This window comes from Pecten maximus, chromosome 9 (genome assembly GCF_902652985.1).
Source record: "Pecten maximus chromosome 9, xPecMax1.1, whole genome shotgun sequence".
Lineage (NCBI taxonomy): Eukaryota > Metazoa > Mollusca > Bivalvia > Pectinida > Pectinidae > Pecten > Pecten maximus.
Genome location: NC_047023.1, coordinates 25,954,883 through 25,981,758, shown reverse-complemented (window position 1 = coordinate 25,981,758; position 26,876 = coordinate 25,954,883). Strand labels below are relative to the sequence as shown.

General features: G+C 32.8%; 1 protein-coding gene and 1 non-coding gene across 4 annotated transcripts in view; one reads left to right on the top strand and one right to left on the bottom strand.

Moving 5' to 3' along the window:
* LOC117334788 (chromodomain-helicase-DNA-binding protein 1-like) overlaps positions 1-18,744 on the bottom strand; it is a 43,443-nt gene extending 24,699 nt beyond the window's left edge. For 2 of the 3 annotated variants that reach the window (XM_033894589.1, XM_033894591.1), the window contains exons 1-12: positions 18,643-18,744; positions 18,286-18,459; positions 7,102-7,253; positions 6,365-6,662; positions 6,060-6,140; positions 5,433-5,485; positions 4,631-4,708; positions 4,242-4,400; positions 3,134-3,205; positions 2,025-2,167; positions 1,433-1,658; positions 40-140 (exon numbers count right to left, since the gene is read on the bottom strand). In XM_033894589.1, coding sequence (XP_033750480.1) covers positions 40-140; positions 1,433-1,658; positions 2,025-2,167; positions 3,134-3,205; positions 4,242-4,400; positions 4,631-4,708; positions 5,433-5,485; positions 6,060-6,140; positions 6,365-6,662; positions 7,102-7,253; positions 18,286-18,294 — 1,372 coding nt within the window. In that variant the 5' untranslated portion in view covers positions 18,295-18,459; positions 18,643-18,744. The remainder of the gene's footprint in view (positions 1-39; positions 141-1,432; positions 1,659-2,024; positions 2,168-3,133; positions 3,206-4,241; positions 4,401-4,630; positions 4,709-5,432; positions 5,486-6,059; positions 6,141-6,364; positions 6,663-7,101; positions 7,254-18,285; positions 18,460-18,642) is intronic. The other variant, XM_033894590.1, reaches the window with a different exon arrangement.
* Positions 18,745-18,985: 241 nt separating this feature from the next.
* Trnav-cac lies at positions 18,986-19,058 on the top strand. The gene has a single exon. It is a non-coding gene; the product is annotated as a tRNA-Val (tRNA).
* Positions 19,059-26,876: the final 7,818 nt, after the last annotated feature.

Genomic DNA, 26,876 nt, shown 5'->3' with positions numbered 1-26,876 from the left:
TGTCTTATTACTTCTAATCTCCTAACCCTGGCTTATTACCTATGACACGTTCACAGTTGCGGTACTGATAGAACAAATCCTCCATCATCTCCTGCTGAATGTCATAGTAGTCCTGGTCCTCAGGTGTGGCGTGCTCCTTCCTACAATAAAAATTAAATGTAGATCAAGATTGACAAGACACAAAAACAACACTTTACGTCTCGCCTGTCTTACTTGTGTCAATGTACGAAGCATTAAGCAAACTACCAAATTCACTAAAATTCCTGTATTTTCTACCAAACCAACAAAGAAAGTTCCACACAATAGTATGAAAGCACCCTGTATACATTATAGACATGTGTAAATAGTGATGCATTGCAAAACAAATACCAAATTTTGCAATATCAATAATTATCAAAAACTTCCATCTATATTTGTCTTTATTTCTTTCTGAAAAGTGAAGGGAAAATATATCTGATATATGATAGAATTCCTTCCAATTTGGATATAAATTAATTTGTATTATAAAACCAATTAGACAAGCAATCAACGATTTTTTATCAATTTATCAAAATGTATGGTTTTTAACCCAAAAATACAGCAAAAAAATAAAATCCATGTAATCTGAAGGATGTGGAGATGTCCATACAACAATGCGACTATATTTCCAAATTGGTTGAAAAACTGAGCGAAACACAAGTCTTGAAAGTCCAGATTCCCAGCACCCCCAATTTCAAAAGTCACTGGACCATAAATTCTGAATGATATTCTATAAATCAAGACTGTGTTGAGATGTCCACTGTGTGATATAACTTATACTAGGTTTGGTTAAAGTTCCACTTATTCTTTGAGAGAAATGGATCAAAACGTGAAACTTTAAAGTGAAATGTTGCTGTCACAGCCAGAAATGTAACACAGTAAATGTAGTCTCACAAAGCAAGACAAAAACCAGGGATTTCTACAATAAAGTTACATAGTGGCCGCATTCCTGGATCATTTTATGGTAATAAATGCCTTTTTTTTTTAAATGGTAATTTGTGATATATTGTGTGGGCATCAAACATTAAGATATTCTTTGTGAGCAAGACAGGACATATAAAAGTTCTGCATTTGACACAATATATTGATACATATCCTAATGATACGTAATTATATGCAAGGAAGACAATTTCCTACCACTTTGCATGGTTCAGTGTGTTAATAAATTTCTAAGTGATATGTCTTGTATTTCAAAGGTCATAACCAAAATTTCTCTCTTTATAGTACAAATAACAGTGTACTTTGTAGTCGGAGCACCATCCTGTGAAGGTTGCCAGATTCTTTTATATTTTCTTTTCCTTCTTATTATTTTCAATCATTTTCATCAAGTGCACATCCTCATTTTCTTTTGATGACTAGCACCCCCTCCCCCAACCAAACATCTTAAACAGCCATAGATTGTAGCATTACATACCACTCTTTAATCTCGTTCGTTTTCTTGATGTAGTTCTCTAGCCTCTTGAGCCCGTGCACCTTTTGCTCTTTGATGTTCTCATATGACTCCCAAGTGTTATGGATATGAGCCCAGTTCTTCCATTTGATGTGGTACTGCTGGGACGTTTCCTCCGTCTCGGGGTCACAGCCATCATTAGGATCCCCATTGTCCTGTACATTGTAGATAGTTGTCTTACTTCCAATGGCTAAACAAAAATACATAACCAATAAACATAATTACCAGGACAATATATATTTCCAAGTATTCTCTACCAAATGTTTGTTACCAGGACAATATATTTCAGAGTATTCCCTACCAAATGTATTTCAAATCTTGCTGATCTGTTTTAAATAATTTTCATACTATATAATTCTACACAAAATAAAAATTCTGTACAGCCTCATTTGTTTCACAAATTGTCAATTAGAAAACTTAAGTTGTGACAAATATGACATTTTTTTCACTCTTGTAAAACTAACACTTGAAAAAACAATCATTTTAATTAACAAATTCTATGAAATTCATCACAGAATTAATATCAAAGGTTGAATCCTGATTTATAGCTACACACCTGTTTTACGCCCAATCCGGTCACCCAGGACCTTCTCTATACACTCCCTGTTGTCCTCCACAGCAGGTTCTGCCCCCTCATCTCCCCCAGCTACCTCTATCAGGTCGTCTGAGTCGGTGTGGTCGTCTGATGCTTCCTTATAACTGGGGAAATAAAGTTGGATTTAGTACAAGGCTGGAACTTAGTGGCTTAAATCACCATTAGATTTGCAAATAAAGATTTGCTGTAGATTGAAATGACAAATCCTAAAATATAAACAGGAAATGAAATGGCACATCAAAAAGTATGACAATTTTATTTTATTTGAAGTTGAATAAATCTAAGACAAGAAATCAATCATAAACTTGATGATGTCACAGACATATTAGTTTAACTGGCAACCTTCTACTTCTATCCAAGCTCTTGAGGTTGGGAGAAATAAACTGAAAGACAATTCGTCTATAACAATTGCCCCTGGAGAAACTACTGGAGGACAACTATATTACAACTGTTAGATTGTTTTAATCATGCTAACTTTTCAAAGACAAAATGCGCCTACAAATTATTCAACCCAAAATTGAATAAAAAAATAATAATACAAACTTCAACAGAAAAGCTAGATCAATCAAAATTTAACTGAACATAAAAGAGGCATTTTTTGTTTCAAATAGATAAAATCATGCTAAGTTTAAATGTGCATTTCTATTTACATCATGGGCAGGATGTTCATTGTGCATCTTGATATTTACACCATTTGAAACAAAAGAAAGTTCTATAAACTTGGATTTTCTGACCAACAACAAATTGATCCTTGTTGAAAATTCTGAAAATGAAGTTAGATTGGTTTTGTTTTACAAAGGAACAATACTTATAAAATCAATCACAATGGGAAAATGAAAATGAAAGTAGGCTAACCTTCAAGATATGACATTACACACTTCTGTGATATGGGGAGAAAAGACAGTACAACAAGCAAGTAACAAAAAGATGTTTTGAATACACTGCTATTTTTCAGATAAAAATCAAAAAAGAATTTTCACTTTCTGTATCGACTTGATAAAACTAGACAGAAGAAACTAGAACAAACTTACAATATGTATGGCGGGCAAAGACAACAATCCATGCCTTACCTAACATTTTTCTTTGTACTTTTCCTTCGCAGGGCGGGAGCTTTGTTAAGCTTTTTCCCTGATGCCTTGCCCCTAAGTCACATAAGGAGAAATCTATTGATCAGTACTACTTTTAAGTATTAACACAATTTTACAAGACAGCGTTCTCTCCCAAAATTTTATGCAATTCCAAACAAGAGGAAAATTCCAGAAAACTAGAAAATGTCTGAAGACATTAATGCCCCACATATAAAATTCTGTGTTTTCAAAGGTGCCTATGACTATTGTATCCATCCTTCAACCAGCATGACCTTGACAATTTATAATACAAATTCACTCAAGGTATCATAATACACAATGTTTTTATGCAGTTTGGCCACAGTCCATCAAACATGATAAAAAAAATTACAGTGAAAACTGTATGTGAACTCAATCCTGGTACTCTGCTATTAGACCTTTGCATGTATTTTGATGTATGCAAGCATTTTATCCAAGAATTTGTAAAATGCTGCTTGAACATTCACCCGTACACCAGGATCTGATCAGTTGTAATGTTACATCATGGTAGGGATATGATCCAAATCTGTTGAGGATTCTAGTTCACAACCTTTCTATTGCAGAAGTGGTCAAATGTGACCCTTGACCATTAACAATGACCACTAGGTTATGATCAGGTGTTATGACATTATGATGCTGTTGAGGGCTTCTCAATGATTAATGACAAGCAATAACAGTATGCAACATTCAGATAAATTGGCTGGGGCATAACAAGTTTGCTGAAATTTTTCTCTTTCAAAATTATTAACAAAAGATGAATCTTCAAATCTGTTCTTCACATGTAACAGCATATAGATATTTCATAATTTCCAACTCCTGATAGTCCTGAATTTTAGATAACATTATTTGGAAAATTCTTATTTTTTAATACAAATGTATTTGAAAACTTTAAGCTTTCCAATCTAATCTAGTTAACTAATCTGATAAGAGATAAATATGTTAAATTGATCTTCAGGTGTGAAAGCATAATCCAATAATCCTTTTTATTATTGTATGATGATGATGATGATGATGATGATGATGATGATGATGATGATGATGATGATGAGCCTCCATTGCACAGAACACCTACCTTATTTTATTGGCTGAACTTCTAAAGGATGTCCTGCGATCTTCATCACTGTCAGAGTCATACGAGTCAGACAGATGCCTCTCTCGCCGTTTGCTTCCTGCTGCTCGTCTTTTTTGTGTCTTAGTTGGCCGACGGGATAACCTCTTTGACTGCGGTGGTCTGTCAAAAATAAGTTTTTTCCACTCTTCAAATCAGATTAATTCATGACCCGTAAATAGCAACTTAGAATAATTTTTAAATTTCATTTCAGTTTCTATTGAGAGAACCTAGCTCAATTAACTTGCCTATCACATTTGAGAATAGCTTCTGACTTCCAAGTTGCTGTTTCTGTTAAGTGCATATTATGAGCTATCACTTATACTCAGGAATTATGCTATTTGATGTCTTACCGCTTTTGTCTGATAGCAGCTTTGTATCCATCACTTGATCCGCTGTCACTGTCACTACTGCCGTCCCAGTCCCCAGATCTGAACCAGACAACATGCATTTAATGCCAAATGGAAGCATATACAAACTTTCTTACCTCTAACAGATTTTCAGAAATTGTCAATCATAAAAGTTTTAATAAATGGTGTGTATTTCTTTTATGATAAATAGGAAGTAATCCAATCACAAAACCTACCGGTATCGATTTTTCAATTTTTCTAGAATCTCAGCAACTTTTTTTGATAAAAATCATATAAGAGTGGTTGTCATAATTTTGTTTTGTGCAGCAGTGTTAACAACTTAAGACTGTACCAATTGCTAGCCTACTAAAACAATTTTACAATTTCATATCTAAGTGTGTGAAATTGTTGCTTTCACTATTACTACAAAGCAATGCAAGTGATTGAAATCAGCTGGCATGTACCTGCTTAATTTTCATGCAATTGATTATGCTGAGGCCAATGTGTAATTCTCGAATTTTTTACAAATAGCAATGGTGACCATGTCCTTGACCATGGCACCATGAAACACAAACTTCTCTGAGGAATGCTCATGCTTCACCAGTGTGAAGTTTGCTTGAATTTTTTTTGAAAATGAAGCTGCTAGCACTGTCAAAAAGGGAACATATATGTACATACAGACTGAATGCTATATATCCCCTCCCTGACTCTGTTGCAAGAGGACTATAAATTGATCATAACCTTTGATTTTATTTTTGTCAAAGCACCCTTCCTATTAGGCCTAGCTTATCTTTAAAATACTTACCCTTTTCTTCGGGATCGTTTCCTGCCCGCAGAATCCCCATCATCACTTTCATTCTGCAACAGATAGACAGTGCTTGAAAAGTCTTCATTTGCTTAATTGAGATTTTTACATTATCTTAAGCATGTCTTTAAATTGTAAAAATGGTGCAACATATCTGAACTATGAGAATTTTTGAAGTAAATTCAAAATGAATTTGCAAGGATTTATAATTCATTTTTTGATAGTTAAGTTTATTAATGTGAAAAACTGCACTATTACATAAATTCCCTTACTGAAATTCAAATGATCAAGATAAGTTCTACCAAGTATACACAAGCTATAAATGATCTTTGAGAGAGAACAGATCTCTGTGAGAACCAAATGGATGGCAATACATTTGTAAATTGTCCTCATCAACAACAATGACTTTTAACAGTGTGTGCCTGTCCTGATGAAGTAAAAAAAAAATCTGTTTGTGCCTGTTCCAATTCCAGGGGGAAGCAAATATTTGTTAGAGTCTGTCATTTTGAGATGGTTAACAACTGTCCCAGTTGAGGGATAAAACATTTCAGCATTTGGGTGGACTGAGTAGCATTGACTTATCATGATCCAACAGAAACTGTGAATAGTGCGAGATTTAAAACTTACAATTGAGGTGTACCTAATGGGCTCCTTCTTGGCCCGACCTGACCGCCTCAGTCCATAAAGATCAGGGTTCTGTTCCACAATCTGAAATTTCAAGTTGAAGCTGTAGACCTGACATTCATTAATATAAAATATAAAACACAACAATCAAAGCATGACAATACTTTAGATTCCTAATCTACAGGTAATGTTTTTTTCACTAGAAGTGGTTAAGTTGTCATGTGTTTGTATCCCTGAATACATATAACATCTGATCTAGCATAAACTATTTCTGTTGCTGTCTGTTGCTGTGTATCTGACTGACTCACCTCCTTGAGTTCCCCAATATTTGGCTTGCGGGGACGGCCCTTCTTGCCGGTAGAGGATGGTACATCCTGAGAGTCAGAGGTGGTTATGTCTAACTTTGGTCTCTTGGACTCATTATCATCATCACTGTCTGACCCACTCTCCGACTTGGAGTTTCCTTCACTGTCATCGCCCTGACTAGAATCAGACGAGCTATCCGACGCACTTGACTTTGCTGACCTTTGATCTTCACCCCCTCCAGAGGCTGACCCTGATCCTGAGCCAGATCCAGATTCAGAATCCGAGTCTGAACTTGAACCACTGAAATAAGACACAATTTTTACTGAGACTTGGAATCATAAAATCTACTGCAACAAATGACATCTACAAAACCAGCTTCCTGTTTCATGCCTTTTATGTTCATACCCATGAATATGAATAATTCATTTTACATTCTTGCATCTCATATTACCCAAAATGATGTACTATTTTCCAAATAGTTTACTATTCTTTTAGAGAATTATATATCATTGAATATTCTCAAAATAGTTTAAAGGCATATAATATATTAAGAATCCAGATCAGCATTTACAAAATATTTTCTGCTTTAAAAACACATTGTAAACCAACTCAAAATGTCCATGATAATATCCATTTCTCCCATTCTGAAGCACAAACATTACATTCTGTGAAAGCCAACATACAAATAATTTAACTTCCTTCACTAACCCATTACATAAACATATGAAACATACAGTACCTAGAGTTAGAGCCTGATCCACTGTCTTCTACATCATATTTTTTATCATCAGAACCATTTCTGGAATCAAGTGAGGATTTCTTTAACTTCAATTTGGAGTTGTCATCGTTACATGTTGGACCAAACAGGGGGCTGCTAAAATCCAATCCACCCTGAAAAGTATCACAATAAAACAAACATGATTATACTGACAAATATAAGCAAACAAAAAATAAACACATATTGCACCATTATAACGTAAGAATATCAGAATGAATCTATTTAACATGCCTGTGTAAATCACCAATGTCTGAATAAAGGTCAAGGTCAAATTGACCAACTTCCACATAAGGTGTTATTGACCTTGAGATGGCCTTGATACTTAATGATAATTACAATGTATGACAACGATGACTTCAGGCCCAAACACCTAGCCCTTAGAGCACTATGCGGCCTCACTGTATAACACTACTACAGCTTCCATTTTGACGTCATTTAAATAATTCAGCAGGAACAGTAAAATTACATTAACACAAGCTATTTCCTATGCACAATACATATTTAATACACTATGTTGTGTAAAACTAAGGACAGAATTTTTTCCAAAATAATTTCTAACAACCACAGTTTGCTCAAAGCAATCCAGGGTAACATAGCAAAAAGAAGTCATTTTGTCAACAAATGGTAAAATATCTCAAATGGGTCCATCATAGAATATCCAAAACACCTGATTATCAGAACACAACCAATGTGTAGAAGATATAACCTTAATTACAGCTTGGTCCACATTCAATTATTGTCTTTTTCTTAAAACTTTCTCAATTTGAGACATCACTTAACTTGCATAAGAATATTTTGTAAAGTTGAACCATCAACTATACAAACAAGTGCTATCTCAAAACATTCTCCTCAACAGGCACATAATTTCTATTATAAAAGTATATAATAATGCTGGTAGAATTTTTTGGGAGGTTATCAAAAGAAAAATGCAATTATCACAATTTGATATAGGTATACCTAAATATTACAGACAACTCAAACTAATCAAGATATCAATATATCTACAATGAAGATTTGCATAAACACAACCTATTTCCTATATGTGCAACACATATATAATACACTGTATGTTGTGTAAAAATTAAGGATAGAGTTTTTTCCAAAATGATTACTTACAATCACAGTTGCATAAAGCAATCAGGGAAAATTAGCGATAAGAAGCCATTTGATCAACAAATTGTTAAATATCTCAAATGGGTCCGTCTTAAAATCTGAAAAAATTAACATCATCTGAAAGCAACCAATGTGTAGAAGGTATAACCTAAATTACAGCTTGGTCCACATTCAATTATTGACTTTTTTTTTTAAACTTTCTCTTCCATCAATTTGAGACATCACTGAACTTGCATAAGAATATCTTGTAAAGTTGAATCATCAGTTACACAAACAAGTGCTATCTCAAAACATTCTCCTCAACAGGCACATAATTTCTATTATGAAAGTATATAATAATGCTGGTAGAATTTTTTTTGGGAAGTTTTACTACAACTCTATTCACTGCATTTGCAATACAATGCATTCTTTCAGGAGCTTCATACATGTCTCTATTTATCAATAGATTTTCTCACTTGTAAAACTGGCTAAACATCCAAGTAAAACACAATAATAAGATAGCAATTGAATCTACTTGATCAATTTGATCAAAGATAATATATTTAAACAATGATTCAGTCCTATACCCTGTTTGGATCATCTCAACATCAAAGTATCTATGTTCCCTCATCTACAGAAGGGAAGTACAAGGTAAATACTGTCATCAAGGTCAAGGTCACAGTGACCTACATCCATACAAGGTGATGATGACCTTGAGATGACCTTGATATGTAATGACCATTACAATGTATGACAACTATCACTCCAGACCCAAACACATAGCCCTATAGTACTATGTAGCCTCACTATATAACACTACTACAGCCTCCATTTTGTACACACACTGCAGACACAAAATGGCTGCCTTTATAATCAATACACTGTAGTCCTTTCAGATAATCCAATATCAAAACAAAAATACAATTATCACAATTTATACAGGTATACCTAAATATTACAGACAACTCAAACTGATCAAAGATTTTGATATATCTACAATGAAGATTTGCATAAACACTAGCTATTTCCTATAATACACTATGTGGTGTAAAAATTAAGGACAGAGTTTTTTTCCAAAATAATTTCTTACAATCACAGTTGCATAAAGCAATCAGGGAAAAATAGCAATAAGAAGCCATTTGATCAACAAATTGTTAAATATCTCAAATGGGTCCGTCTTAAAATCTGAAAAAATCAACATCATCTGAAAGTAACCAATGTATAGAAGATATAACCTCAATTACAGCTTGGTCCACATTCAATTATTGTCTTTTTCTTAAAACTTTCTCTTCTGGTAGTTTGAGACATCATTGAACTTGCATAAGAATATCTTGTAAAGTTGAATCATCAGTTACACAAACAAGTGCTATCTCAAAACATTCTCCTCAACAGGCACATAATTTCTATTATAAAAGTATATAATAATGCTGGTAGAATTTTTTGGGAGATTATCCTAAACAACTTAATTTATTGCAATACCATGCATTCTTTCAGGAGCTTCATACATGTCTCTATTTATCGATAGATTTTCTTACTTGTAAAACTGGCTAAACATCCAAGAAAAACACAATAATAAGATAGCACTTGAATCTACTTGATCAATTTGATCAAAGATAATATATTTAAACAATGATTCAGTCCTATACCCTGTTTGGATCATCTCAACATCAAAGTATCTATGTTCCCTCATCTACAGAAGGCAAGTACCAGGTAAATACTGTCATCAAGGTCAAGGTCACAGTGACCTACATCCATACAAGGTGATGATGACCTTGAGATGACCTAGATATGTAATGACCATTACAATGTATGACAACTATGACTCCAGACTCCAAACACATAGCCCCTATAGTACTATGTAGCCTCACTATATAACACTACTACAGCCTCCATTTTGTACACACACTGCAGGCACAAAATGGCTGCCTTTATAATCAATGCAATGTAGTTCTCTCAGATAATCCTGCATCAAAATTAAAATGCAATTATCTCAATTTCATACAGGTATACCTATATATTACAGACAACTCAAACTGATCAAGATCTGAATATATCTACAATGAAGATTTGCATAAACATCAGCTATTTCCTATAATACAGTTATGTTGTGTAAAAATTAATGACAGAGTTTTTTCCAAAATGATTACTTACAATCACAGTTGCATAAAGCAATCATGGAAAATAAGCGATAAGAAGCCATTTGATCAAAAATTGTTAAATATCTCAAATGGGTCCGTCTTAAAATCTGAAAAAATCAACATCATCTGAAAGTAACCAATGTATAGAATATATAACCTCAATTACAGCCTGGTCCACATTCAATTATTGTCTTTTTCTTAAAACGTTCACTTCCATCAATTTGAGACATCACTGAACTTGCATAAGAATATCTTGTAAAATTGAATCATCAGTTACACAAACAAGTGCTATCTCAAAACATTCTCCTCAACAGGCACATAATTTCTATTATAAAAGTATATAATAATGCTGGTAGCATTTTTTTTTTGGGAAGTTTTACTACAACTCTATTCACTGCATTTGCAATACAATGCATTCTTTCAGGAGCTTCATACATGTTACTATTTATCGATAGATTTTCTCACTTGTAAAACTGGCTAAACATCCAAGTAAAACACAACAATAAGATAGCACTTAAATCTACTTGATCAATTTGATCAAAGATAATATATTTAAACAATGATTCAGTCCTATACCCTGTTTGGATCATCTCAACAGCAAAGTATCTATGTTCCCTCATCTACAGAAGGCAAGTACCAGGTAAATACTGTCATCAAGGTCAAGGTCACAGTGACCTACATCCATACAAGGTGATGATGACCTTGAGATGACCTAGATATGTAATGACCATTACAATGTATGACAACTATCACTCCAGACCCAAACACATAGCCCCTATAGTACTATGTAGCCTCACTATATAACACTACTACAGCCTCCATTTTGTACACACACTGCAGGCACAAAATGGCTGCCTTTATAATCAATACAATGTAGTTCTCTCAGATAATCCTGCATCAAAATTAAAATGCAATTATCTCAATTTCATACAGGTATACCTATATATTACAGACAACTCAAACTGATCAAGATCTGAATATATCTACAATGAAGATTTGCATAAACACCAGCTATTTCCTATAATACAGTTATGTTGTGTAAAAATTAATGACAGAGTTTTTTCCAAAATGATTACTTACAATCACAGTTGCATAAAGCAATCAGGGAAAATAAGCGATAAGAAGGCATTTGATCAACAAACTGTTAAATATCTCAAATGGGTCCGTCTTAAAATCTGAAAAAATCAACATCATCTGAAAGTAACCAATGTATAGAAGATATAACCTCAATTACAGCTTGGTCCACATTCAATTATTGACTTTTTTTTAAAAACGTTCACTTCCATCAATTTGAGACATCACTGAACTTGCATAAGAATATTTTGTAAAGTTGAAATCATCAGTTACACAAACAAGTGCTATCTCAGAACATTCTCCTCAACAGGCACATAATTTCTATCAAAAGTATATAATAATGCTGGTAGAATTGTTTTGGAGGTTATCCTAAACAAATTAATTTATTGCAATACAATGCATTCTTTCAGGAGCTTCATACATGTCTCTATTTATCGATAGATTTTCTCACTTGTAAAACTGGCTGAACATCCAAGTAAAACACAATAATATGATAATACTTGAATCTACTTGATCAATTTGATCAAAGATAATATATTTAAACAATGATTCAGTCCTATACCCTGTTTGGATCATCTCAACAGCAAAGTATCTATGTTCCCTCATCTACAGAAGGCAAGTACCAGGTAAATACTGTCATCAAGGTCAAGGTCACAGTGACCTACATCCATACAAGGTGATGATGAACTTGAGATGACCTTGATATATAATGACCATTACAATGTATAACAACTATGACTCCAGACCCCAAACACATAGCCACTATAGTACTATGTAGTCTCACTATATAACACTACTACAGCCTCCATTTTGTACACACACTGCAGACACAAAATGGCTGCCTTTATAATCAATACAATGTAGTTCTCTCAGATAATCCTGCATCAAAATTAAAATGCAATTATCACAACTTTATACAGGTATACCTTAATATTACAGGAAACTCAATCTGATCAAGATCTCAATATATCTACAATGAAGATTTGCATAAACACAAGCTATTTCCTATATATATGCGAAACACACATATATATATAATACACTATGTTGTGTAAAAATTAAGGACATAGTTTTTTCCAAAATGATTTCTTACAATCACAGCTGCATAAAGCAATCACGGGAAAAAATAGCAATAAGAAGCCATTTGATCAACAAATTGTTAAATATCTCATATGGGTCCGTCTTAAAATCTGAAAAAATCAACGTCATCTGAAAGCAACTAATGTGTAGAAGATAAAAACTTCAATTACAGCTTGGTCTACATTCAATTATTGTCATGTTCTTAAAACTTTCATTTCCATCAATTTGAGACATCACTGAACTTGCATAAGAATATCTTGTAAAGTTGAATCATCAGTTACACAAACAAGTGCTATCTCAAAACATTCTCCTCAACAGGCACATAATTTCTATTATGAAAGTATATAATAATGCTGGTAGAATTTTTTGGGAAGTTTTCCTACAACTCTATTCACTGCATTTGCAATACAATGTATTTTTTCAGGAGCTTCATACATGCTACTATTTATCAAAAGATTTTCTCACTAGTAAAACTGGCAAAACATCCATGTAAAACACAATATGATAATACTTGAATCTACTTGATCAATTTGATCAAAGATGATATATTTAAACAGTGATTCAGTCTTATACCCTGTTTGGATCATCTCAACATCAAAGTATCTATGTTCCCTCATCTACAGAAGGCAAGTACCAGGTAAATACTGTCATCAAGGTCAAGGTCACAGTGACCTACATCCATACAAGGTGATGATGACCTTGAGATGACCTTGATATGTAATGACCATTACAATGTATAACAACTATGACTCCAGACCCAAACACATCGCCCCTATAGTACTATGTAGCCTCACTATATAACACTACTACAGCCTCCATTTTGTACACACACTGCAGACACAAAATGGCTGCCTTTATAATCAATACAATGTAGTTCTCTCAGATAATCCTGCATCAAAATTAAAATGCAATTATCTCAATTTCATACAGGTATACCTATATATTACAGACAACTCAAACTGATCAAGATCTGAATATATCTACAATGAAGATTTGCATAAACACAAGCTATTTCCTATAATACAGTTATGTTGTGTAAAAATTAATGACAGAGTTTTTTCCAAAATGATTACTTACAATCACAGTTGCATAAAGCAATCACGGAAAATTAGCGATAAGAAGCCATTTGATCAACAAATTGTTAAATATCTCAAATGGGTCCGTCTTAAAATCTGAAAAAATCAACATCATCTGAAAGCAACCAATGTGTAGAAGGTATAACCTAAATTACAGCTTGGTCCACATTCAATTATTGACTTTTTTTTTTAAACTTTCTCTTCCATAAATTTGAGACATCACTGAACTTGCATCAGAATATTGTGTAAAGTTGAATCATCAGTTACACAAACAAGTGCTATCTCAAAACATTCTCCTCAACAGGCACATAATTTCTATTATGAAAGTATATAATAATGCTGGTAAAATTCTTTGGGAGGTTATCCTAAACAACTTTATTTATTGCAATACCATGCATTCTTTCAGGAGCTTCATACATGTTACTATTTATCAATAAATTTTCTCACTTGTAAAACTGGCTAAACATCCAAGTAAAACACAATAATAAGATAGCACTTGAATCTACTTGATCAAAGATAATATATTTAAACAATGATTCAGTCCTATACCCTGTTTGGATCATCTCAACATCAAAGTATCTATGTTCCCTCATCTACAGAAGGCAAGTACCAGGTAAATACTGTCATCAAGGTCAAGGTCACAGTGACCTACATCCATACAAGGTGATGATGACCTTGAGATGACCTTTGTAGTTAATGACCATTACAATGTATGACAGCTTCCACTCCAGACCCAAACACATAGCCCCTATAGTACTATGTAGCCTCACTATATAACACTACTACAGCCTCCATTTTGTACACACACTGCAGACACAAAATGGCTGCCTTTATAATTAATACACTGTAGTCCTTTTAGATAATCCTGCATCAAAATTAAAATGCAATTATCACAATTTCATACAGGTATACCATAATATTACAGACAACTCAAGTTTAACAAGATCTGAATATATGTATGATGCAGAATTGCATAAAAACTAGATATTTCCTATACACGATACATACATATATAACAATCTCTGTTGTGTAAAACTAAGGAAAGAGTTTTTTTCCAGAATGATTTCTTCAATCACAGTTGCATAAAGCCATCATGGAAAAATAGCATTAAGAAGCCAATTGATCAACAAATTGTTAAATATCTCAAATGGGTCCGTCTTAAAATCTCAAAAAATCAACATCATCTGAAAGCAACCAATGTGTAGAAGATATAAGCTCAATTTCAGCTTGGTCCACATTCAATTATTGTCTTTTTTTTTTAAACTTTCTCTTCCATCAATTTGAGTCATCATTGAACTTGCATAAGAATATCTTGTAAAGTTGAACCATCAGTTATACAAACAAGTGCTATCTCAAACCATTCTACATAACAGGCATAGAATATAATAATGCTGGTAGCATTTTTTTTAGGTTTTCATCCTACAGTACCACTTAATTTATTGCAATACAATGCATTCTTTCAAGAGCTTCATACATGTTAACTGTTTATCGATAGATTTTCTTATTTGTATGACAGCTTAACATCCATGTAAAACACAAAACTATGAAACACTTGAATCTACTTGATAAATTTGATCAAAGAAATTATATTTAAACACAATCACTCTGCCTTATTCCCGGTTTGGATCATCTCAACATGAAAAAGTATCAATAATCCCTCCTCTACAGAAGGCAAGTACAAGGATAATACTATCAAGGTCACAGTGACCTACATTCACACCAGGTGTTCGTGACCTAGAGATGACCTTGATCATCAATGACCATTACAATGTATGACAACTTTGACTCCAGACCCAAACATACAGCCCCTATAGTACCATGTAGTATCACAATATATAACACTACTACAGCCTTCATTTTGTACACACACTGCAGACACGAAATGGCTGCCAATATTAATTAATATTACTAACTATAGATATTGAAGAGAACTGTGTAATAAATATGATTTTCACCCTTTACTCTGTATTCAGACTATTTGTTATATATGCTTTTACCTAGAAGATTATCTACCTTTACAGGTATACTTTTAATATTTCACACGCTACAATTTGGATATGATTTGAGACATTCAATGATTTTTCTTCTTTTGCTCCGAGTTACTCCAAGAAAAAAATATTTGTTATTTTTTTTCATTTATCTTTAGCATTGTTTTAGTCGTCCAGATAATGAAACCAAAAGCTTTTTCTGTTTACAAAATCTGATCATATTGGTGTAAATATACATAGTATATGCATTATGCACTGCATGGACATAAATGTAAGCCATTTTTGTTTAAATGGATGCTTCATTCTTCTTCAAGCTGGATGTTAAATGAATATTGATATTGCACATTAATGCTGATCAATATATATATTGGCTACTCTTCATCCATACTCTGTTTAAATCTTTCTTTTATTTTCCACATTGACTTAACTTTTTAAAAACAAAATCTTTAATCAGAATAAAATGTGCATGACTTCATCATGGAAGTTTTTTCTGTAAACCTTAACATGAATGAGTAAAATATATGTTAGTTATAGGGTTTCATTTAGTACGTTATTTAGCCTCATCTAACATTACTGTCTGAAAGATGGATTCCAATTATTACTCAGAAATCTTTGATTTTTACATAAAAAAAACATGGAATAATCAAAGGAATGGGAGACAACTCATTGTAAGCTTCTTATAAAAGCCAAGTGTTCCATTTTTTTAATCATAGGTTTTATTAACTTAAATTCTTTCTGGAGATAAATCCAGGTCTCAAATACCTTCAATTAGACAATTTTCAGAGCAAACTCTTGATTTCAATCATCAAGGAAAGATAACTCATTTATTTAGATATATATACCGTATATATATATATATATATATGAAAATTTAATGGAATTAAATTGTAAAGTAGAATTATACAACCAAAGAGAGTGTTTCATATTATCATCTTCAAATTACCATTTCAATGTAGCATTAGTGTTTTAACAAAACATTTTTATTACGTATTCATAGGAGAAAATAATGACTTTTTATTACAACTTTATACTTAAAAATTTCATTCTTTTTAGTGGTTAAATACATATGTGTACTAAATATGATAATTAAGTTGTAATTCAGATGTCACTTTTGATTCCAATTCAGAGTAAATTTACCAATATTAAATGTCATTTTGATGGTCTTTTCAATTGGTAAAACAATTACAATTCTGGAATTTTCTGAGATATCGTCCAGAACATAGTTAAAAATAACAGTTTCTATTTAACCATATTTACCTTTCATATAATATCATACTGGTTAAAACTATAATTCTAGGCTGTTTTTAAACTGAATTATAATGCATACTTCTCTAATAAGTGCAAGAATCTTATCGTAGCATAATCATGGCATTTACATGCATTACATTGCGGACAAATTACAGAAATTAAACATTACATTGCGAGACAAATTACAGCAATTAAACAGATGACATATATCTAAAAACTGCAATAAAATAATCTTGTCCTTAAGCAGTTCCTTGCAAAAGCAATATAAATATTTTCCTGATTTGTTTCATAGCACCACAATGCTGGTTCTGTGCTACTTGCTAGTCCCTACTTACATAAACAGTTAGGAGTGGAGGGGGGGGGGGGGGGGGGGGGGGGGGTTGTTGTTTATATAAGTAAACATAATATTTTATATGTCTAGTTAATTCAGCATCAGAGCAGAATGGGGCAAATTCTTTATTCTTACCTCGAAAATAAGCTTTTAAAATGACTCAGGACCTAAATGAATCCACTTTTTCTACCTTTACACATACAACATTTCCATAACTATGCTGTTTATTCGGACAAGAGAATAGGCATCTACAACCGTTTCTGGTCTTCAATTTACTCTACAATACATGGATATATAAACAAAACATTGTTTACTAGTTGTGAAATGAATGTACCTTAAGGAAAGAATTTGTTACCATTGGTAAGCACCATAAATAAGGTAGTTTTAAACTAATATTCATAAATATGTCACAAAACAGAAGAAAATTGAAGAGAAACACATAAATAACATCACAGTTGCATGTACAAGAATTTAAACTATACAAATACTACTTAATACATACAAGTGCGTAAATGACACAAAAGTGATAAAACAATATCTCTGTGTTTGTATATTCATAATGTGAATACACACAAAATAAACAAAGTCCAAAAACAAATGCAAATTGTAAAAATGGGCCTGTTAATAAACAGGCAAGTTTCAAGGTCATGTGAAAGACACGCATGTGTAGGGCATTTTAACATAAAAATAATCGTGAAACACATCCAATTATGATGTTTTTCGCAATGTTTCTTGTCGTTGGTCTTCAAAACAAATTTCAGAATCAGCAAACAGATGAAAGAGGGTGCCCTCAAATCTTAGTATAAATTTCAAAATCTATCTCATTGACATCTACAAGAAATATACCAAAATAACAAACGAAACTTGATGCATATAAAAACATATGGTTTAGGCATAAAATTTATCACATATGTCGTATAATCAGCGAGTAAATCCGAGTCTGAATGCAAAAGTTGAAAATTTCAATATGGCGGCTGTATGTCGGCGGCTAGTACCCACCACTGTTTCGGATCAAAATATAATATTTTAGAGCACAAAATTGTTTCAAACTGTTACCATAAACAAGTTGAAATGCTAACATAACATGCAAATTCCCTAAGTACCCAAAGAGTACAGACCTTGCTCATCTTGAGTCATGCATTCGCTTCATCTTCAACTGTCTGGTGGCGGCCCAACAAAGGCGAATCGAACAAAATTCTTTGCCAATCACGTGTCACTGTCGCTCTTGCTCACGTCATAAATTGTGCATAAACAATTTACAACAAAAATGCGTGGACGGCACCAGTTTTAACCTGGAAATCATGAAAATAACGTATAAACATAGTAATATTTACCTTCAATATGCGATTTCTAACCAAAACATGGATATTTGTGGATTTTCACGGAAACAAATTGTTGTCAACGAAAATCAAGCAAAATTTTAAGGTTCAAATAACCTGCCAAATGAATCTCAGATTGCTTAAACGCATACTTACAGCAAATTTAGCACAAAAGAGTGTCAAAAACCCAAATAACTAAGGGATTTTTCTGTCGTATTCTCCTTGAATAAATAGTCAATATGGCCGCCATTTTCCGTGCTAACTAACAATATTGCATCATGGGATATCGTGTTTTTAAGCCATGCAGATTTTTAATCAAAAATGATTATTGGAAATAACAGGAAATATCTATATGATGAATGGATGGATTTTATCGATTTTCAAATGTGGTTGCATTTAAAACAACACAATAGCCATAAATATCGGAGAAAAGACAACAAAACTGTCTATTAATGAGCTTTTATATGTAAGTATAACAAATTTCCATACAAACAGTGGAGGTTTCGTAGTGTAGTGGTTATCACGTTCGCCTCACACGCGAAAGGTCCTGGGTTCGACCCCCAGCGAAACCAGTTTTTGTTTTCTTTTCCCATATTTTTCTCGAATTAATTTGTCATCTACATAATTATAAAACGGACAAATATATATCTATTGATCATTTTAAATATTATGTGTTAGAGAGTAAATACAAAACTTAATCTGACAAGTGAGTAAAAAAAAATACACTACATTATATATATATAAAGGATCATCATGATATGTGTTTCAAACTGATGTGTTTAATTCAAACGAATTGTGCTTCAAAGACAAATTTAGCAAAATATTTCTTTGTTAAAATTAAAACATCACTTTACATATATCCTAAAACAATACTATTTTTATTACAAATAAAATGTTATGGTATGCTTTGGTTCGATGTGTGGTGTGTGGTATGGTATGCGGTGTGGTAGGAAGTGTGTTGCGATACGATGTGTGGTGTGGTGCGATGTGTGGTGTGGTATAGTGTGGTGTGGTGCGGTATGCGGTGTGATAGGAAGTGTGTTGTGATACGATGTGTGGTGTGGTGCGATGTGTGGTGTGGTGCGATGTGTGGTGTGGTATAGTGTGGTGCGGTATGCGGTGTGATAGGAAGTGTGTTGTGATACGATGTGTGGTGTGGTGCGATGTGTGGTGTGGTGCGATGTGTGGTGTGGTGTGGTGCGATGTGTGGTGTGGTGTGGTGCGATGTGTGGTGTGGTGCGATGTGTGGTGTGGTGTGGTGCGATGTGTGGTGTGTTGTGATACGATGTGTGGTGTGGTGCGATGTGTGGTGTGGTGCGATGTGTGGTGTGATAGGAAGTGTGTTGTGATCCGATGTGTGGTGTGGTACGATGTGTGGTGTGGTACGATGTGTGGTGTGGTACGATGTATGGTGTGGTGCGATATGTGGTGTGATAGGAAGTGTGTTGTGATCCGATGTGTGGTGTGGTACGATGTGTGGTGTGGTACGATGTGTGGTGTGGTACGATGTATGGTGTGGTGCGATATGTGGTGTGATAGGAAGTGTGTTGTGATCCGATGTGTGGTGTGGTACGATGTGTGGTGTGGTACGATGTGTGGTGTGGTACGATGTGTGGTGTGGTGCGATATGTGGTGTGGTATAGTGTGGTGTGGTGCGGTATACGGTGTGATAGGAAGTGTGTTGCGATACGATGTGTGGTGTGGTGCGATGTGCGGTATGGTATGGTGAGGTGCGGTATACGGTGTGATAGGAAGTGTGTTGCGATACGATGTGTGGTGTGGTGCGATGTGTGGTGTGGTGCGATGTGTGGTGTGGTACGATGTGTGGTGTGGTACGATGTATGGTATGATGTGTTTTGATGTGTTCCAATGTATATGATATGGTGTGGTGTGGACGTGTGTCGTACGAAGCGTATTGTTGTACGATGTGCTTTTTAGTATGGTAAGTAACAAGTAAAACTAAATAAAACAAGTAACAAGTAAGTAACAAGTTCAACCAAATAAAACAAGTAACACGTAAGTTATAAGTAAAACTAAATAAAACAAGTAACAAGCAAGTTACAAGTAAAACTAAATAAAACAAGTAACACGTAGGTAACAAGTACAGCCAAATAAAACAAGTAGTACGTAAGAAACAAGTACAAACAAATAAAACAAGTAAGATGTAAGTAACAAGTACAACCAAATAAAACAAGTAACAAGTTCAACCAAATAAAACAAGTAACAAGTACAACCAAATAAAACAAGTAACAAGTACAACCAAATAAAACAAGTAACAAGTACAACCAAATAAACAAGTTAGATGTAAGTAACAAGTACAACCAAATAAACAAGTAACACGTAAGTAACAAGTACAACCAAATAAAACATGTAACAAGTACAGTCAAATAAAACAAGTAACAAGTAAGTAACAAGTACAACCAAATAAAACAAGTAACACGTAGGTAACAAGTAGTATATAAGTAACAAGTAACACGTAGGAAACAATATACGATAATAAAAAGTAACACGTAAGCAACAAGTAAAACTAAATAAAACAAGTAAGTAACAAATACAACCAAATAAAACAAGTAACACGTAAGTAACAAGTACAACCAAATAAACAAGTAAAACATAAGTAACAAGTACAACCAAATAAACAAGAAACACGTAAGTAACAAGTAGTATATAAGTAACAAGTAACACGTAGGAAACAATATACGATAAGTAAAAAGTAACACGTAAGCAACAAGTAAAACTAAATAAAACAAGTAAGTAACAAATACAACCAAATAAAACAAGTAACACGTAAGTAACAAGTACAACCAAATAAACAAGTAAAACATAAGTAACAAGTACAACCAAATAAACAAGTAACACGTAAGTAACAAGTACAACCAAATAAACAAGTAACACGTAAGTAACAAGTTCAACCAAATAAAACAAGTAACAAGTAAGTAACAAGTTCAGCCAAATAAAACAAGTAACACGTAAGTAACAAGTAAAACCAAATAAAACAAGTAATACGTAGGTAACAAGTTCAACCAAATAAAACAAGTAACAAGTTCAACCAAATAAAACAAGTAACAAGTACAACCAAATAAAACAAGTTTCATGTAAGTAACAAGTACAACCAAATTAACAAGTAACACGTAAGTAACAATTACAACCAAATAAACAAGTAACACGTAAGTAACAATTACAACCAAATTAACAAGTAACACATAAGTAACAAGTACAACCAAATAAACAAGTAACACATAAGTAACAAGTACAACCAAATAAAACAAGTAACAAGTACAACCAAATAAAACAAGTAACACGTAAGTAACAAGTACAACCAAATAAACAAGGAACACGTAAGTAACAAGTACAACCAAATAAACAAGTAACATGTTAGTAACAAGTACAACCAAATAAACAAGTAACACGTTAGTAACAAGTACAAGCAAATAAAACAAGTAATACGTAGGTAACAAGTTCAACCAAATAAAACAAGTAACAAGTACAACCAAATAAAACAAGTAACAAGTAAGTAACAAGTACGACCAAATAAAACAAGTAGCAAGTACAACCAAATAAACAAGTAACACGTAAGTAACAAGTTCAACCAAATAAAACAAGTAACACGTAAGTAACAAGTACAACCAAATAAAACAAGTAACAAGTAAGTTACAAGTACAACCAAATAAAACAAGTAACAAGTACAACCAAATAAAACAAGTAACTAGTTCAACGAAATAAAACAAGTAACACGTAAGTAACAAGTACAACCAAATAAAACATGTAACAAGTAACACGTACAACCAAATAAACAAGGAACAAGTACAACCAAATAAAACAAGTAACAAGTAAGTAACAAGTACAACCAAATAAAACAAGTAACAAGTAAGTAACACGTACAACCAAATAAGCAAGTAACAAGTAAGTAACAAGTACAACCAAATAAAACAAGTAACAAGTACAACCAAATAAAACAAGTAACAAGTAAGTAACAAGTACAACCAAATAAAACAAGTAACAAGTAAGTAACAAGTACAACCAAATAAAACATGTAACAAGTAACACGTACAACCAAATAAACAAGGAACAAGTACAACCAAATAAAACAAGTAACAAGTAAGTAACAAGTACAACCAAATAAAACAAGTAACAAGTAAGTAACACGTACAACCAAATAAGCAAGTAACAAGTAAGTAACACGTACAACCAAATAAAACAAGTAACACGTACAACCAAATAATACAAGTAAAAAGTTCAACCTAATAAAACAAGTAACAAGTTCAACCAAATAAAACAAGTAACAAGTTCAAACAAATAAACAAGTAACACGTAAGTAACAAGTACAACCAAATAAACAAGTAACACTTAAGTAACAGGTATAGCCAAATAAACAAGTAACACGTAAGTAACAAGTACAACCAAATAAACAAGGAACACGTAAGTAACATGTACAACCAAATAAACAAGGAACACGTAAGTAACAAGTACAACCAAATAAAACAAGTAACATGTTAGTAACAAGTACAACCAAATAAACAAGTAACACGTTAGTAACAAGTACAAGCAAATAAAACAAGTAATACGTAGGTAACAAGTTCAACCAAATAAAACAAGTAACAAGTACAACCAAATAAAACAAGTAACAAGTAAGTAACAAGTACGACCAAATAAAACAAGTAGCAAGTACAACCAAATAAACAAGTAACACGTAAGTAACAAGTTCAACCAAATAAAACAAGTAACACGTAAGTAACAAGTACAACCAAATAAAACAAGTAACAAGTAAGTTACAAGTACAACCAAATAAAACAAGTAACAAGTACAACCAAATAAAACAAGTAACTAGTTCAACCAAATAAAACAAGTAACACGTAAGTAACAAGTACAACCAAATAAAACAAGTAACAAGTACAACCAAATAAAACAAGTAACAAGTAAGTAACAAGTACAACCAAATAAAACAAGTAACAAGTAAGTAACAAGTACAACCAAATAAAACAAGTAACAAGTAAGTAACAAGTACAACCAAATAAAACAAGTAACAAGTAAGTAACAAGTACAACCAAATAAAACATGTAACAAGTAACACGTACAACCAAATAAACAAGGAACAAGTACAACCAAATAAAACAAGTAACAAGTAAGTAACAAGTACAACCAAATAAAACAAGTAACAAGTAAGTAACACGTACAACCAAATAAGCAAGTAACAAGTAAGTAACACGTACAACCAAATAAAACAAGTTTCATGTAAGTAACAAGTACAACCAAATAAACAAGTAACACGTAAGTAACAATTACAACCAAATAAACAAGTAACACGTAAGTAACAATTACAACCAAATAAACAAGTAACACATAAGTAACAAGTACAACCAAATAAACAAGTAACACATAAGTAACAAGTACAACCAAATAAAACAAGTAACAAGTACAACCAAATAAAACAAGTAACACGTAAGTAACAAGTACAACCAAATAAACAAGGAACACGTAAGTAACAAGTACAACCAAATAAACAAGTAACATGTTAGTAACAAGTACAACCAAATAAACAAGTAACACGTTAGTAACAAGTACAAGCAAATAAAACAAGTAATACGTAGGTAACAAGTTCAACCAAATAAAACAAGTAACAAGTAAGTAACAAGTACGACCAAATAAACAAGTAGCAAGTACAACCAAATAAACAAGTAACACGTAAGTAACAAGTTCAACCAAATAAAACAAGTAACACGTAAGTAACAAGTACAACCAAATAAAACAAGTAACAAGTAAGTTACAAGTACAACCAAATAAACAAGTAACAAGTACAACCAAATAAAACAAGTAACTAGTTCAACGAAATAAAACAAGTAACACGTAAGTAACAAGTACAACCAAATAAAACATGTAACAAGTAACACGTACAACCAAATAAAACAAGTTTCATGTAAGTAACAAGTACAACCAAATAAACAAGTAACAAGTAAGTAACAAGTACAACCAAATAAACAAGTAACAAGTAAGTAACACTTACAACCAAATAAAGTAACAAGTAACAATTACAACCAATAAAAGCATAACAAGTACAACCAAATAAAACAAGTAACACAGTAAGTAACAGTACAACCAAATAAACAAGTAACAATATACAAGTCAACAAATAAAAACAGTAACACATAAGAACAAGTCAACCAATAAACAGTAAGTATACAAGTAACAGTACAACCAATAAAACAAGTAACAAGTAAGTAACACGTACAACCAAATAACAAACAGTAGTAAGTAAACAATACAAAACACAAATAAAACAAGTTACATTAATAACAGTAATCAACCAAATAAACAAGTAAACACAAAAACAAGTACAAGTCAACAATAAACAAGTAACACGTAGTACAATTACAACCAAATAAAAAGAAACATAAGTCAACCAATAAACAGAACATAAGTAACAGTACACATAACAAGTAACGTACAAGTACAACAAATACAATACACTAGTAACAAGTCAACAAATAACAAGTAAACGTAGTAACAGTCAACCAAAAGTAAACAAGACACCTACGTAAGTAACAGTCACCAAAAAGACAAGTAACAAAACCAGTACAGAACAATAACAATGTAAGCAAGTAAGTAACAAGTACAACCAAATAAAACAAGTAACAAGTAAAGTACAAGTACAACCGAAATACAAACCAGTACAAGGAAGTAACAAGTACAAACAAATAACCACAATTGGAACGAAGTAAACACGTACAACAATAAACAAGGAACAAGTACAAATCCAAATAAAACAAGTAAACAAGTAAGGTAACAAGTACAAAACCAAATAAAACAAGTAACAAGTAAGTAACACGTACACCAACTAAAATAGCAGTAACAAGTAAGTAACACCTACAATCAAATAAAACAAGTAACACGTACAACCAAATAATACAAGTAACAAGTAAGTAACACGTACAACCAAATAAAACAAGTAACAAGTTCAACCAAATAAAACAAGTAACAAGTTCAACCAAATAAAACAAGTAACAAGTTCAAACAAATAAACAAGTAACACGTAAGTAACAAGTACAACCAAATAAAACAAGTAACAAGTTCAGCGAAATAAAACAAGTAACACGTAAGTAACAATTACAACCAAATAAAACAAGTAACATGTAAGTAACAGGTATAGCCAAATTAGCTTACAGATGGGTATACAGATTCACCCAAACTCAGAAAAGTTGAATTATCCTACATGCTCATCGATGCACTGAAAGGGTGTGTCATCATACATGTTCATCGACACTCAGAAAGGGTGTGTCATTATACATGTTCATCGACAGTCAGAAAGGGTGTGTCATCATACATGTTCATCGACACCCAGAAAGGGTGTGTCATTATACATGTTCATCGATACTTAGAAAGGGGTGTTATCATTCATGTTAATCGATATTTAGAAAGGGTGTTAAACATGTTTACAGATTCAACAAAAGGGTGTGCTATATAATGTTAGCTTAATTTATTTCAAACAATTACATAACCAGTTATATAAATTTATATCAACCACGATTGCGTTTCCAGATGAAAATGTGCAAGGGGTCTTTCTGTTGGAAACCGTAGTACCCGGAGAAAACCGAAGTGGTTGAGCAAATGACCCAGACCCATATCTGATCTCGTCCGTTGGGGGAATCGTTTGGTTTGGTTTGGTTTATTTTGTTTAACGTCCTATTAACAGCTAAGGTCATTTAAGGACGGCCTCCCGTGCGTGCGACATGCATGCGTGTGCGTATGTGTGTTTTGGGAGGCTGCGGGATCGAACCCCGGTCACATTGGTGAAAGGGGATTTTGTGAACTACTATTTTGAAAATTGAATTTCCAGATGAAAGACAAAATATTTGTTTTCAAACGAATCTATCTTGTTCGACTTGTATGGTCCTTGTGGTCATGATCATCAATGCAAAAAAAGAAAAGAAGAAGAAAAAAAAAAAGTTATTTGACGTATAAAATTACTGGAAAAGGAGTATTAATTTTGATTCCACATCAATGATCTAAAACAAATTGAAACCATATAAAAAAAAATTCTAACGAAACATTTTCTTCATAAGCTGCAGAACAGGGTGATAGTTACAGGGTCATTGGACCTCTTGTTTAGATATACCGGGATATATATAGATAAAAAACCTACGACATCTATTCAGATCGTTCTACATTAATATAATATATATATGTGACGATAAGGTAATAATTAGTAAGGAAAAGTCATAGTTAACTAGAAAAAAATGTAGTCGGGTACTGTAGGAGCATTACTTTTTCCGGTAATGAATTGTAAATGTTTCTACCCAGAAACTTTTTATTTTAGTGTGAGATTCTTGTTGTTATTACGAAAGCCGGTTGGGACCATTTTCGTAGAAGAAAATAAAAAAAAATCGCGTTATTAT